Genomic DNA, 13537 nt, shown 5'->3' with positions numbered 1-13537 from the left:
ACGACTGAGCCCACAACAGAAGCTACAAAATATGTGATAAGTATCTGAGTTGTCAGTTGATTTTAACTTCTATAGGTTTTATACCAAATAAATGCAGGATTATAATTCATGTTATTATTCAACAGGTGTCAGGCAAGTATTGGAGCTAAATTATTTGGACAAAACTGATATGATGAGGTCAATATTTTGATATCACTATGGAAAAATTTACTGAATGTCACGGTCAAAATGACACTAAACCCCAGAATCCAATGTTAAGAATTTCACATGAGAGTCCACTTCATCCTGTGCCGACTTAAGTAAATATCAATGTCAGGTTCAGAGCTAGCAAGATGGGATGGGACCTGAATGCACTAGCGCACGAGAGGAGGGCAGAAGGAGCACACACGCAAAGTATAACGACAATAACAAATGCAAACTAAGGACTGTGCCTAAAAATAGTAATATTATGAATGAGGTTTAATTTATACTTGATATAATTCCAAACGGCATTACTCCACTTTGTTTAACAGATCAATTAAGCTTTATGAATTGAGACAAGTGGTCCTCAAAGTGGATTCTGGGAGCCCTCAGGGGTCCTTGAAGGGGCTCCAGGGGGTCACCATTGAAAAGGGGAGTCATTAATATCCACTTTAATTCCATCCATGTATAAAACACTGACAAAATATATGATTGTGTCAGTGGTTTTGATGATGTGTTTAGTATACTTCCTGTATTAACACATCTAAACACAAAATTCTTGTCAGATGGTGGACAATAGGTTTTACTTTAACCCTGCCACCTTTCTAGCTTCAAACAGTGTTGTGGGGACCTTATTTTCCTCTGAGAACAGCTTGTTTATTCAGTTATGATAAAAAATAGATACTCCTGAGTTTGTATTATGACTTCATGAATACTGTAATTATTAAAACTGAGTTTGAATTTCTTCTCCCAAACTACATGGTGCCCCCTATCTACTCCTCTCTGTTTGCTCACGGGCCAAGTACAGTCATAATACTTTCAAAGAGCATCTCACCCATCAGATGTTGACAGTCCACTTGGTCTAGTGTAATAAGTGAGGTGAGAGATACCACAAGGGTTAATAATGTTACTGTAATAATGTGACATTACACAATGCTGTGCTGTAACGCTTGCATTCTGTTTAAACCTAGTTTGACTGACGAATGATCAACGAGGCGAAGGGAAGTGATGTTTTCTGCTGCTGGCGCACGTCTGTAAGCAGTCCACCGTGACGAAAACAAACAAACACCCCCAACTAGTATATTATGCAATGCTAATTTGGCATGGAGGGCTACACCTAATTTCTGGTAATGGAGCTGAATGATTCGTTCTGTTTTCCTCCCAATTAATCCTCTTAAAGCCAAGTGAATACTCTAATGAGCACGCGATTCATCAATCAGGCTCCCCCCTCACCTCTGAAGTATTGATAAATCCGCTGATGAACAGGTGTATCTATGAATCACTGGGTCACTCCTGTGGCTGCGGATTAGGGCATAAAAGCAAGAACAGATTTGTACCGAATCTCCAAACAGTGCCAGGAATAACTTAGTCAGAGGCATCAACAGAGAGGGGGTGGCTATGCAAAACGTCAGGTAAACCGTGGGTGAGGTAAACATCTCTCTCGAAACGCCATGCGCATACACACACACAACACATGGGGGGCTCGAGGGTGTTAGAGGCTGTTATTCATTATCCACACGACTGCATTCCAGGGCTGGACAAAAGGAGTTATCGCCACCATCATTCAGAGGCAAGCACACGAGAGGTACAGAGGGATTTAAGCAGGTTCTCAAACAAGATGCCCCCACCTGATAACCTTAGCACTGCCGTTGCACCATTCCCACATGTCCTAATGCATTCACAAATCAGAGAGAGAGGGAGGGAGGGAGGGAGGGAGGAAGGGAGGGAGGGAAGGAGGGGGAGAGAGCGAAAAAGACTGAATGAGATGGCAAGGTGGAGGAGAGCGAGACAAAAAAAAGGAGGAGAGAGAGAGAGAGAGAGAGAGAGAGACCGTGTGAACATTAACAGTGAATGGAAGCGATGGAGAAAGATAACAACACCTCCTCCTCCTCCTCCTCCCATTTACAGGAAGTGACCAATGGGCCTGTGGCAAGTGCACCTCACTACCGATGTGGCTGCTGCAGGACTTTCTGAGAAATGCAAAAACATCGCCATCCTCTATCCTTCACCTCTTAACCTTCACTACCTGGAAGCTCTTGCAAAACCTTCAAGGGGGGTGGGCGGTTGGCAAGAAAGCTCCTCCTACTTTAATTCCTGTAAATCAGGTTTTTTAACATTGAGATTCACTCACATACCTTGACCTTACGATGGACCAGAGCGGCAGGAGGCCCTAAATGTGCTATTACATAACACACCTGTCCATGTACAGGAGGGTGGACAGGTGAAAGTTCAGCCCGCTTGTGCAGTGACCTTTGACACTTGAGGGTGATGGAGAGAGGAAATGAAGAGACCCTCTCGCACCTCTGATCAAGTGAGCTCTCCACTTGGCATCAGGATCACACATCAGTAATAAAGTGACTCTATGCAGCTGCCTCACCTTTCTTAAACTCCTCCAGCATCGCGTCCAGCTTGGTGTCATTGAACACAAAGTGCAACGGGTGGCTGTAAAACTTGGTGATGGTTTTGAGCGGGGTGCAATCATCCGGGTCCACGAAAGCCAGGTCCTTGACAAAGAGCAGATCCACTATGTTGGACCTCTCTCCCTCGTAGACCGGGATGCGCGTGTAGCCACTCTTCATGATCTCGGACATGGTGTTGAAGTCCAGGGTGGCGTCCCCGGGGATCATGAAGCAATCTCTCAGCGGCGTCATCACGTCCTCCACGGTTTTAGTCCTGAGCTCCAGCGCGCCCTGGATGATGTTCAGCTCCTCCTTCACCAGGTCGTTGTAGGGGTCCGTGACGCGCAGCATCTCCAGCAGCTTCTCCCGGTTGTACACGGTTCCTATCTCCTGTCCCAGAAGGTAGTCCAGCAGCTTGCTCACCGGGTATGACGCGGGGAAGGTGAGCAGCATGAAGAACTTGGTGAGGAAGATGGTGTTGGCGCCCACAGCGAGGCCGTGTCTGGAGCAGATGGCCTGGGGCACGATCTCCCCGAAAATCACTATTCCAATGGTGGACATGACCACGGCGATCAACCCCGAGCCGGCGATATCATCCAGCAGGATGGTCAGCGTGGTGTTCACCAGCACGTTCCCGAGCAGAAGCGAGCAAAGCAAGTAATTCCCTTGACTCCTGACTGGCTCGATTTTTTTGGCATAATTCTTCTCCTTCTCCGTGCCGCAGTTCTGGACTATCTGGAGCTCCATGGGGTCCAGAGCCATGAGCCCCAGGTTCAACCCGCTGAACATACCCGACAGGCAAAGCAACATGGAGATGAAGATGACCTGGAGCCAGAAAGGCAGCAGAAACTTTTTCTCCTCCACCACTATCACTTTGGTGTCGTCCCCGTCGTGGTAGATCCAGGTGTTCTCCGTCCACGGGTCGTGCATCCCGGGCACGGCCGGCGTCGCGGTGGCGATGCAAAGGTAATACGCTTTACTCCTCTCCGTCTTTCGCAGAGGTTTGACCTCAATTTCAACTATTCCGGACGTCTTTCGATTCAGGATGATGTTGGGTAATATAATTATATCCGAAGTCCTAATACCGCAGGGATGCAAGCCGGACGAGTCCTCCTGGCTCTGGTTATCCCCCGAGGAGCTGTCAAGGCTCCCTACCGTCCGGCTGCGCTCATGTTCCGTAAAAGCAATTTTGGACCAGGTCTCGTTGTTGATGTTCTGCCCGTACACCCTTAATTTCACCCGAGAGCGCTCACTCACCCGCAGGTAGCCCTTATCCATGAAGGAAATGTCGTCCGTGTCCTCCAGTCGGAGCCCTATGATGACGGTCTCCTCGGACCCTTCCTTGCCACTTGTCGGGGTGACACAACAGCCAGTGACAGTTAAGAAAATCATCGCCAAAGCTCGGACCCGGTTAAGTGACGCCATTTTTGCAGCGGTGGGTCCTTGGGATAACGGCTCTGCCATATTGATAACCATTGGCAACCAACCTCCTGAATGAAAAGGGCTTTTAAAAATCAGAGCCAGTCGGAGTCCGCCTTCATCTCCGCCGAGGGTTGCCGTGGCTTGTGCATCGGGACCTGCTCGTTCCCACTACGTGTCCGACACTGATGACTCGCGAGCGCAGGCTTATGGGCCAACTCGTGCCTCCCCTGATGTCCCCGAGACAGGCGACGGCGGCAGCCAATCATGAGAGCCCGCTGGCCGATGGGCGGGGTACCCGCAGCCTCCTTGGCGAATCAAATTCCAAAACAAGTGCACCTCATGTTAAGAGACAGACAGAACTCTACTCGTGACTTTTTGAGCATGTATCCTACTGCAGGAGATAACATGTGTACATGATTACAGTGTTTTTATGACATATCAATACCCAAACATGACCACCTGCGAAATACAATGCAATACAATACAAGTGGAATAAATGCTTTATCATGATAACATTGCAGTGATACTGTCAGAGGTGTTCAATCAACTACATGGCACAAGTAATTTATTTGGATTGTATTGCATTATTGTTAATGTAAGGGCATGCTAATGAAATTTAGTGCTGCAAAACTGTCTACTTCTGGCCTCTCATCACAGTTTGGGGCTTTAATGTGGATGTCAGATCATCCAAGAATAATGTTTTCTTCATTAGAAAATAAAAATAGAAAGAAATAATGTCTTCTTTTACTCTGTCTTTTGATCCCTCAGATTTCAGAGTGGATACCTAATCTTCCCTGACTAAGGGCCTATTTCAAATCAATTATATAACATTCATTGTTCTGATGATAGTTCTTGGGTTAAAAGCACCTCATGCAATACTGATGTGAATTTCCCACAATAAGTGAGCATAAATGAAAGTAGAATTCCAAAGAAAAAAAAGAAAAACTAGCACATACTGTACTTACCACCTTTGCATTGATATATTTTCAAAACAACTTGACATTGTGGTCACAAGAACTGTCTCAAGACAGCCCAAAACTGTGTGACAATTCACAGCTGTGTTGGAAGTGTGTGATCACAGCAGCTTATTCATTTTTAAGACAGCCCAAGTCTACAGTAAATGTCCCATGTCATGGGGTCCTAGAACTTTAAATCCATCCATGTCCAAATAGACCAAATATATATGAACCAACACAAATAACGAAACATAAAATTGACAAGGGACAATCAATTGATGCCAATATTATTGTGTAATAACAGAAGTAACACATCATAATGAACATTATAATGATGATACTGTTGCAAAGCTCACATTTGTGCAAAATCTGTCAATATTCTGCTCTACAATTAGAGGAATTATAACACAAGTAGGGTCAATTGTTAAGGCAAAGGTTGAAGGAAAAGTCCTGCTAAAAGTGTGAAAGGCACTGATATAAAGTCAAGATTTAGAAACATAGGGGAAAACTATCCGCATAGGTTGTTTTACATTTTGCCTTGATACAAAGCCAAAGTCATTTTATTTATGCACCATCAGTATTTGAATTGATTAAATTCATAGAGTCTTGTCCTTTTTTTCAAGTGGAGCAGATTAACTGGAATAAGTTTGGACATCAACATCAATGATAATAACATCAATAATACACATGTCTATGTGTAAGGAAGGATTCATTTAAACAGCTGAAATCTCATTTAAAATGTTAGTAAGAAACAAACAGTGACATTGCATAAGCCATCATTAAGTTAGTGAATTTGAACTACTGTTACAATGCATACACAGTATGATGCTAGGCCTGTATTGCACAGTGCTCTTCACATCATCATTTGCAACAGGCAGAAGAGTTAGTGCTGCAGCATCCCCCTGTGGCCGAACCTGGAACTTGTTTCTCCAGCTGAAGGGCCAGCTCGAAAGGATCCACAATGCCTGCCTGTATCAACAGAACAACATGGGAGAAATCCTTAGGACTATACATCCTAACCAGTTCCATTAAAGAATTACATACTTATCGTTTCATCCAAAACAAATGTATGAAATGGTAAAAATGGAGCTTTTCTTTATTTTCTAGCACTAAACACTGATTAATATACTGTGCATTCTATACAATAGAATGAAAAGGCTATACACTGAGCTTTGATATGTTTACCCTAGATGTATGGCTCAGTGTCTCTTTTATCAGACACTGGTTGTTCATTAAATCAGCATTTCACAGTAGCTATGCTTTGAAGAACAAGACCAAAGGCTTTTTATTACTATTATCACTAGCCAGCTGTGTTGATTAGAGAAAAGTATCTTGGATCTGATTTCACTTCAGAGCAGCAGTCCGAAGGTTAAGCCAAGAGAAACAATATGATAAATCATTGAGTTTTTATATTTACCTCTTCGCTGCTCACAATAACACAAAAGGAACTCCCTCAACAGCAAAATAAAATGTGTGAAATGAGTGATTAAAGGATCAGGGTAGTCAGTGAAAAATGTATAGTGGTGTTTGTAGACGTGTGTGTGTTCACAGAACGACCATGAGAGCTGATAAGATGGTATTCCATTAGCAGAGAAGAGAACATTCCTTCCTGTTCAAGGTTCCCCAGCATGACTCCACAGTCTGGTTATGACTCCAAGACAGCTGCTTGACCTTGTGCGTGTGGACGTGTGCGTATGTATGTTTGAGTGGGTATGTGAGTGCGTGTGGAAGAACTTGCAGCATGCGTCCTGGTGCACACATGTGTGTGTGCGACTGTGTGTGCAGTTAGACAGTGGGGCTCTCTGGGTGTGTCACACTCTGAAACTGATAGCACAAACATACTGACCTCTAGCGCTCAAACACACATCAGACAAAAGACATTTCCACATCCTGGAATTTAGTTGTGACACTGACCTGAGGTTTGACTCCACAGGGCGCAGAGGGGCCTCCCGGTGGCTGGCAAGTGAAGTCCTCCTTAAATCTGGTACTGGTCAGGATGGTGGCCAACTCTCCATCAACCTCCACAGCTTTATTAGCCTGAAATACACCCACATATGACATAATTTGCATACAGGACATGAGCAGGAGACATCAAGCTGTTATTGCATTGCTGTATTACTACAGACCTTGAATGTGTAGTGACAGTCAAACAGGAAGCTTTCCTCTACTCCTGTAATGTTCCCATTGTATATGACCTGACAGGTCTTGGTGTTGCCTTTAGGGACCTTGAACAGGCGGTATGTAGCAGAGACAAACTTGAAGTCACCTGTAGTGCCAGAGCAGGTCAGAGATGATCAATAAATGCACCAGAGTCAACCTGGGTATAAAACAATCTATAATGTCTTGGGTAATGATATCCCCTTTTCTTGCCTCACTGGACTGATTTACCCGTGGTTTTTAGATTTAAAAATGTTATTTCCTGTTTTTAAATCACTGGTTGGCATGGCGCTTTCTTAAATAAATGACTCTGTAAGAACAATCTTATACAGGGTTCCAAAGCCTGCAACTCCCCTCCAGTAAGAAGTGAAGAAGCCTCTTGGATGAGAGGGGAAATGTCTTCAAGAAACAACAAGTCCAGTTGACACAGCACTTTTGTCAGTTACCTTTTATCTCCTTAAATCCCTGCTTGTTCGCACTGATCTGTAGACCAGCTGCTAATATCAGAAACCGGAGCAAGGCCTCAGATAGACGGCGGTAGGTAATTTGTATTAAGAACCAATTTTTTATAAAAATGGCTTTTAATGTTATTTCTTGTTTATGCTCTCATTCATTTGTTTAATTTGTAGGATTCCCATTGATCTCCATTTATAGGTTTTCATTTATTAGATTTTTATTATGTTTTAATTTCCTCCGGCATCTAATACTGTATTTGAATTGTGTATTTAGTTTCGTTTATGAAGCACTTTGTAAACTTGCATTTTATTATTATCAAATATTTACTAAAAATTAACAACTGAGATGAACCAACACTTTCAGTAGTTAGCCAATTTCCTACTAAATATAGCTTTCAACAACATTTTTGGCTACTAACTAGTAGTAGTCCACTGTAAACATTAATGTGTAGTGTGTATCATCTGTGTATTTCATTAGCATGAAATTGGCTGGCTGTGGGCCAGTAGATATTTGGTGACCAGAAAACCTTGCTATCAAGAATGTAAATGGATCCACACTGAATGAATGAGTAAACCAGTAGTAACTGATTAAGTTCAACCCCATGACCTGACAGGTGTTCACACAGGTGTTTCCACTTATTAATTACACTTCCTTTGGGCATGAGCAAAGTGTGCTTGATTGACATTTCTCCCACTCTCTGGTTAGCTTTATTACACCCGTCAGTGTGGTCAACACTCATTCCTATTGTTTTTAGTTTGGAGAACTCACATAATTCCCCACCCTCTTTGACCTGGGCAGTAGCCTAATTAGCAAGAATAAGGATCAGAAGAAAAGCTTTTGGATCAGTCTAGGCTGAAATAAATCAAACATGCATTCTTTAATAGTGTAACAGGATTAATTTCATTTAGTTTAAAAATAAAAATCCATTACTGCAACCCACCCGAGCTATTATTTAGAAACGGGCAGATGAGGCAGTACACAAAAAGCAATGAATAAGTAGCGAATAAGGAAAAAAATCAAACCTAGAACGGCTTGCAATTCTTTGTTTTCAATAGTGATGATCTTTGATGTAACCAGGCGTGGTGGGCTGAAGCCCACCTCATCTGCCAACTGCAGCAGATCCTTCCACCAGAGCGCTCCACCAAGACACTCACCTGCCAAGATAAACTACATTATAATATTTGGCATATGTCGGTGAGCTTTTTTGGCAGGGTGATATCAATTTGACGCACCCCATAAGACCTTGTGGTTTTTAATTTCCTCTGTAAGTCTTCCACTGCTGTAGACATCACTGAAGTACAGCTCACCACCATCCTAAAGATCAGTCGTCAAACAATTAATGATTCATAATCCAAAATGTTTTTGGCTCATTTCCAAGCGTTCTTCTCTTGTTTTATGATTCTAAAGGGAGGACAAAATCAAAAGCAGTGTACCTTGAGTACACTGTAGGCTTCAGCCAGCACTCTCTTCTTGTCTGGAGAGAGATTAACCACACAGTTGGAACTGTGGCAGAAATAACAACGTTTTAATATAATTTATCTCAATAACACAGAAATCAAACAGAAAACATAAAGAGAAAGAGACATAAAAGACTTCTTACATGATGATATCAAATGAGTTCTTTTCCAGACCAGCTTCTGTCAGTCCCTCAATTAAGCCCTGGACAAAGTTGACATTGGGCTTCTTGAAGCCAAATTCTTTCATGTGATAGTCCACATGTTTCCTGGCCACTTCAAGCTATAAGAGAAAAAAAACTTTAGTGAAGGCTCACTGCTAAGGGCACATTTATGCTGAACAGTCATTTGTCTGAAGTCTTATCCCTTTCCTGAATTTGGTTAGCCCTGGACTATTAGTCATATTGAAAAATGTACCATCTTTTCTCTTTCTGCATGCCGAAACAGATCATTCTGCTGTCAGTGTTAATAATAATTGAATCAACTTGAAAAAAATAATTGCATTGTAACGTAACTGACCGAGCGTGTGTGTAAGGCTTGATTTAAAGTTATGACATGAACCTTACAAACTTCTTACAAATGTATATAATCCAAAGAAGAAAACATCTAGGTGAAAATAGGACTTGACCCTAAGCACACAGCCAAGACAATGCAGGAGTGGCCCAGCCAGAGCCCTGACTTGAACCCAACCAAAAATGGCTGTCCACTGACAGCCCCCATCCAACCTGACAGAGCTTGAGAGGATCTGCAGAAAAGACTGACAGAAAATACCCAAATCCAGGTGTAAAGTTTGTTGCCTCTTACTCAAAAAACCTTGATGCTGTCATCACTGTCAACGGTGCTTCAACTAATTACTGAGTGAAGGGTCTGAATATTTATGTCAATGTGATATTTCAGTCTTTCCTGTTTAAGGAATGTGCTAACAATTCTGAAATTCTGTGTCCTCTTTGTCATTATGGTGTGTTGAGTGGAGACTAATGAGGGGAAAAATTATTTACACGATTTTAGCATGAGGCTGCAATCACTGTATACCGCCGACAGTTCACCGTGATGCAAAATGTACAGTACCTGGTCCTCAGTCATGTCAATGCCAGTGACATGACCCTTCTCGCCCACCAGCTGGCTCAGCATGTAGCAGTCTCTCCCACTTCCACTGCCCAGGTCCAATATCCTGCAGCCCTCCAAGCACTCTGGCACCACCAGACCACAGCCATAGTACCTGAGGAGGGAAGAACACACACACAACATGAGTATCTCTGAATCAGTATAAACAGAACTGAAGTGGGGCTGGGCAATATATCACTATTATATCACTATTGTGGAATGAGACTATATATTGTTTGAGATTTTGGATATCGTGGTATTAAAGGTTGCATTAAAGTAAAGTGATGACATTTTCGGAACTTACCAGACTGTCCTACTTGTTTTTGTACTTGCATTTAGCCACGTAGTCATACACACATTATTGATGAGAACTTGTCCGAAATGTCAGTGAGTAAATATTGTGTTAAAGCACCAGCTGTCATCCCATCCCAATATCGTTTTTGAGATACTTGCTGTGATATTTGACTTTGATCACATTGCCCAGCCCTAGCAGAGAGTTTGATAAAAGCCCAGTGACCTGTCACTGACATCAGGGTGCACTTTCTTCAGAGCCTGGCGGATAAAGGCAGGGATGGGCTGGGCTGGAGTCACACAGGCATTGGTCTTCAGGTCCGAGGAGCGCTTCAGCACCTTGCTGTAATAATCCTATTGAAATGCAATAAAGCGCCTTATCATCTCACGTTAACTGCCCTTAAAACAGCAGCTTGTTATCTGCTGTTACAAGGCAGGTAACGTGAGATAACAATAATAGATGATTAATATCAACAGGCCTTGTAATTAAATTGCTGGAGTTTGATCGGTGAATCAAGGCTGGAGCGTGACAGGGGAACTGAAGTGAACTACAACATGACCCATGATTAGCTAACCAGCGCACTTGTGCTACGCTAGCGATCACTCCATACGTAGCTAACTATATGACAACAAAAGGTACGTCATTTACTTACCTTGACGTCCACGTGAATGCCGCTGTCACCGCAGCCTTTTCCACAACCACTGTGAAGAGTAAGTTAACTTTAAATTAGCATTGACGTCACAGTCACGAGTAGTTTACTCAAATAGCTGGTTCGCTAATATGAACCAGCTATTTGTGTTCACAAGTTTACCGTTATTTTAAAACGAGAGTTCACTTTAGTTATTTTAAGACGACAGCTTAAGTCTCGCGTTAACTTTACAACAGACGTAAACGTTCAAATCTGTCACACGCCACTCGCTCTATCTATTTATAGTGCTAGCTTAACTTAGCTCCCTTGAATGCAAGACAAGACACGTAGCTTATTTTACCTTTTCTCTGCAGCCATGTTCTCGGGTGTTAACAGTTCAGAGGTCCAACATTTGTAACGGGGAACTTACAGCAGTCTCCCAACAGAGTCAACAGTGCAGTGTGTGTAGAGGTGACTTCCGGCTCAACAGCCCCCCCTTCTTTCAGCGGAGAGTCAGCAACATCCTCCCTGTGGCAGTCTGCGGCAGGTCCGTGGCATCTCTTGGCACCCGCTCGGCAGTTCAGAAACGCAAGAATAATATAAACACAGGGAAAATAATTATATATTATAATTTTACAATATATCATATATAAATAATAAATATAAGAATAAGAATAGTGCAATAATTACAATATTTTACGTTCACATTTACGCTATGGAACAGATATTAATATATATATTTAGATAATATTGATTAGCGAAAATCCTCTATTCAGAATATGAATGGCATTTTCACTTCCGGAACCTCACTGTTGAGCAGTATTGGCTGCGAGTCAAGGGAGGCGTTTCTGACCTGCCCAGCGGGTGCCAGGAGACGCCACTGACATGCCACAGGTTGCCACTACCTGCCAATGCCACTGGGAGGATCTTGGTGCTGTGGGCTTCAGCGACCGAAACCTCAGGTGAACCCTTGGAAGAGTCAAAGTCCAAAGAATATGTTGTTTGTTCCATTATATATTTATTTACGTATGTATTTACGTATTGATTAAGTCCAGTTTTTCCAGGCAAAAAAACCCCCACTCCACTCAGTGCTGAATTTCAAAGGGCATGTTTATTGAACATACATCCATGTTGGTTGTTGTGATAAATGGCTTATGATCAGAACATTCAAAGGATATGTGCAAATCCACCTTACACACACTGGTGATAAAATTCTTTGGCGAGAGGCCCCTGATATTGTTAACAAGTCATTTAATGTTATTGTTAGTCAAACGTACCCTTCCAACAACATCAGGTTAAGTCTCAAAAGAAGTTATATGTTTTCTTAACAGAAACAACTAATAAAACCCATAATGAGAGAGAGAAAAAAAAATCTGTCCAAAACAATAAAGCTAATGATTGAATAAAAATTATGAAAGCAACTATTTGGTTCACAAACATGTTACAGAATATTATACACAATCTGCAAATATAAAGTGGTTGTGATGTTTTATACAGTTCCGATAATCTTTTTAAGGATTCAGGCGATATGAAAAATAGCTCATTTTGGTACTACGTGTACCACAATTGACACGTTTCTAGCTCACAAAAAGAATGAACACGTAAAGCACTTTAGAGTGTCTTCAGGCATTGACGGGTAAAGTTCAGTCATTTTACTGATAAGACAGAAAGTTCGGGTCACAATTTAAACTTGTGCTAGACATTTGAGAGACATCTTCTGTTGGACTGTTTTACTGGGTGCATATAAACCCGTAAGACCAATGGTGGAAACATTTGTGCTTTGCAGACACTGCAATGTGTGTATTCTCCAAAAAAAAGTCTGAAAAAAGTACAATTTGCATGACACAATGGCATGTAGCATCAGTTCCAGTTAATTTCAGATAGTGGGCAACAATTTGTTTCTTTTTACAAAAATCTGGAAAGGTTTCACACAGCATTTTACCATCAGTCGCATTTTTAACGGCACATTCATCGTCAATAGACAGCTACTGCGTCACAGCTCCTGTAAGATTTGGATTAACAGGTCACATTTAAAACATTCAGGCTCTTTAAAGGCAGTTCAGACTGATAAATCGAAGATACATTAATGGAACTGATAACTTTTATTATTTGAATGCTTCCAGTTTGTTTTCTGCAGCATTTTAAATATTGCTTGTTAACTTGTACTTAAACAAATGCATCTTTATAATATTAATATTCAGATATAGAAAAAACTAAAAACAAATCAGCCTATTGTTATATTACCAGATATCATTCTTTGTTTATGTTTGTTTTGGTTTTCTTTCTATCTAAATGGCAGCAATGTGTAACGGCATTTTCGTTTTAAAATGGTTGTGTCAAATACTTCTATTACAAATAATCTGTATACATATTAACCATTTTCTCCACAACTATGGCTATTATGGGATTAATTACCTTTATATAAAGTTGGGTAAGGCATAAATATCCCTTAAGTAATGGAAGACATATGCAAATATACTAAAATAAGC

The 13537-nt window shown here is 41.8% G+C and overlaps 2 protein-coding genes across 2 annotated transcripts in view; both read right to left on the bottom strand.

Moving 5' to 3' along the window:
* The window catches only part of cnnm2b (cyclin and CBS domain divalent metal cation transport mediator 2b), a 44617-nt gene extending 40396 nt beyond the window's left edge, over window positions 1-4221 (bottom strand). The window contains exon 1 of the mRNA XM_030430345.1: window positions 2558-4221. Coding sequence (XP_030286205.1) covers window positions 2558-4055 — 1498 coding nt within the window. The 5' untranslated portion in view covers window positions 4056-4221. The remainder of the gene's footprint in view (window positions 1-2557) is intronic.
* A 1011-nt stretch (window positions 4222-5232) lies between these two features.
* as3mt (arsenite methyltransferase) lies at window positions 5233-11565 on the bottom strand. Its single transcript, XM_030430361.1, has 11 exons — window positions 11410-11565; window positions 11073-11121; window positions 10646-10773; window positions 10093-10243; window positions 9171-9307; window positions 9004-9073; window positions 8803-8884; window positions 8593-8724; window positions 7084-7223; window positions 6872-6994; window positions 5233-5926 (listed from the first exon to the last, which is right to left on the bottom strand). Exons 1-11 carry the CDS (start codon window positions 11424-11426, stop codon window positions 5819-5821), a joined length of 1137 nt encoding a protein of 378 aa, XP_030286221.1. The 5' UTR covers window positions 11427-11565; the 3' UTR covers window positions 5233-5818.
* Between the last annotated feature and the right edge of the window lie 1972 nt (window positions 11566-13537).

Source organism: Sparus aurata, chromosome 1 (genome assembly GCF_900880675.1).
Source record: "Sparus aurata chromosome 1, fSpaAur1.1, whole genome shotgun sequence".
Lineage (NCBI taxonomy): Eukaryota > Metazoa > Chordata > Actinopteri > Spariformes > Sparidae > Sparus > Sparus aurata.
This window is presented reverse-complemented; position numbering and strand designations above follow the sequence as displayed.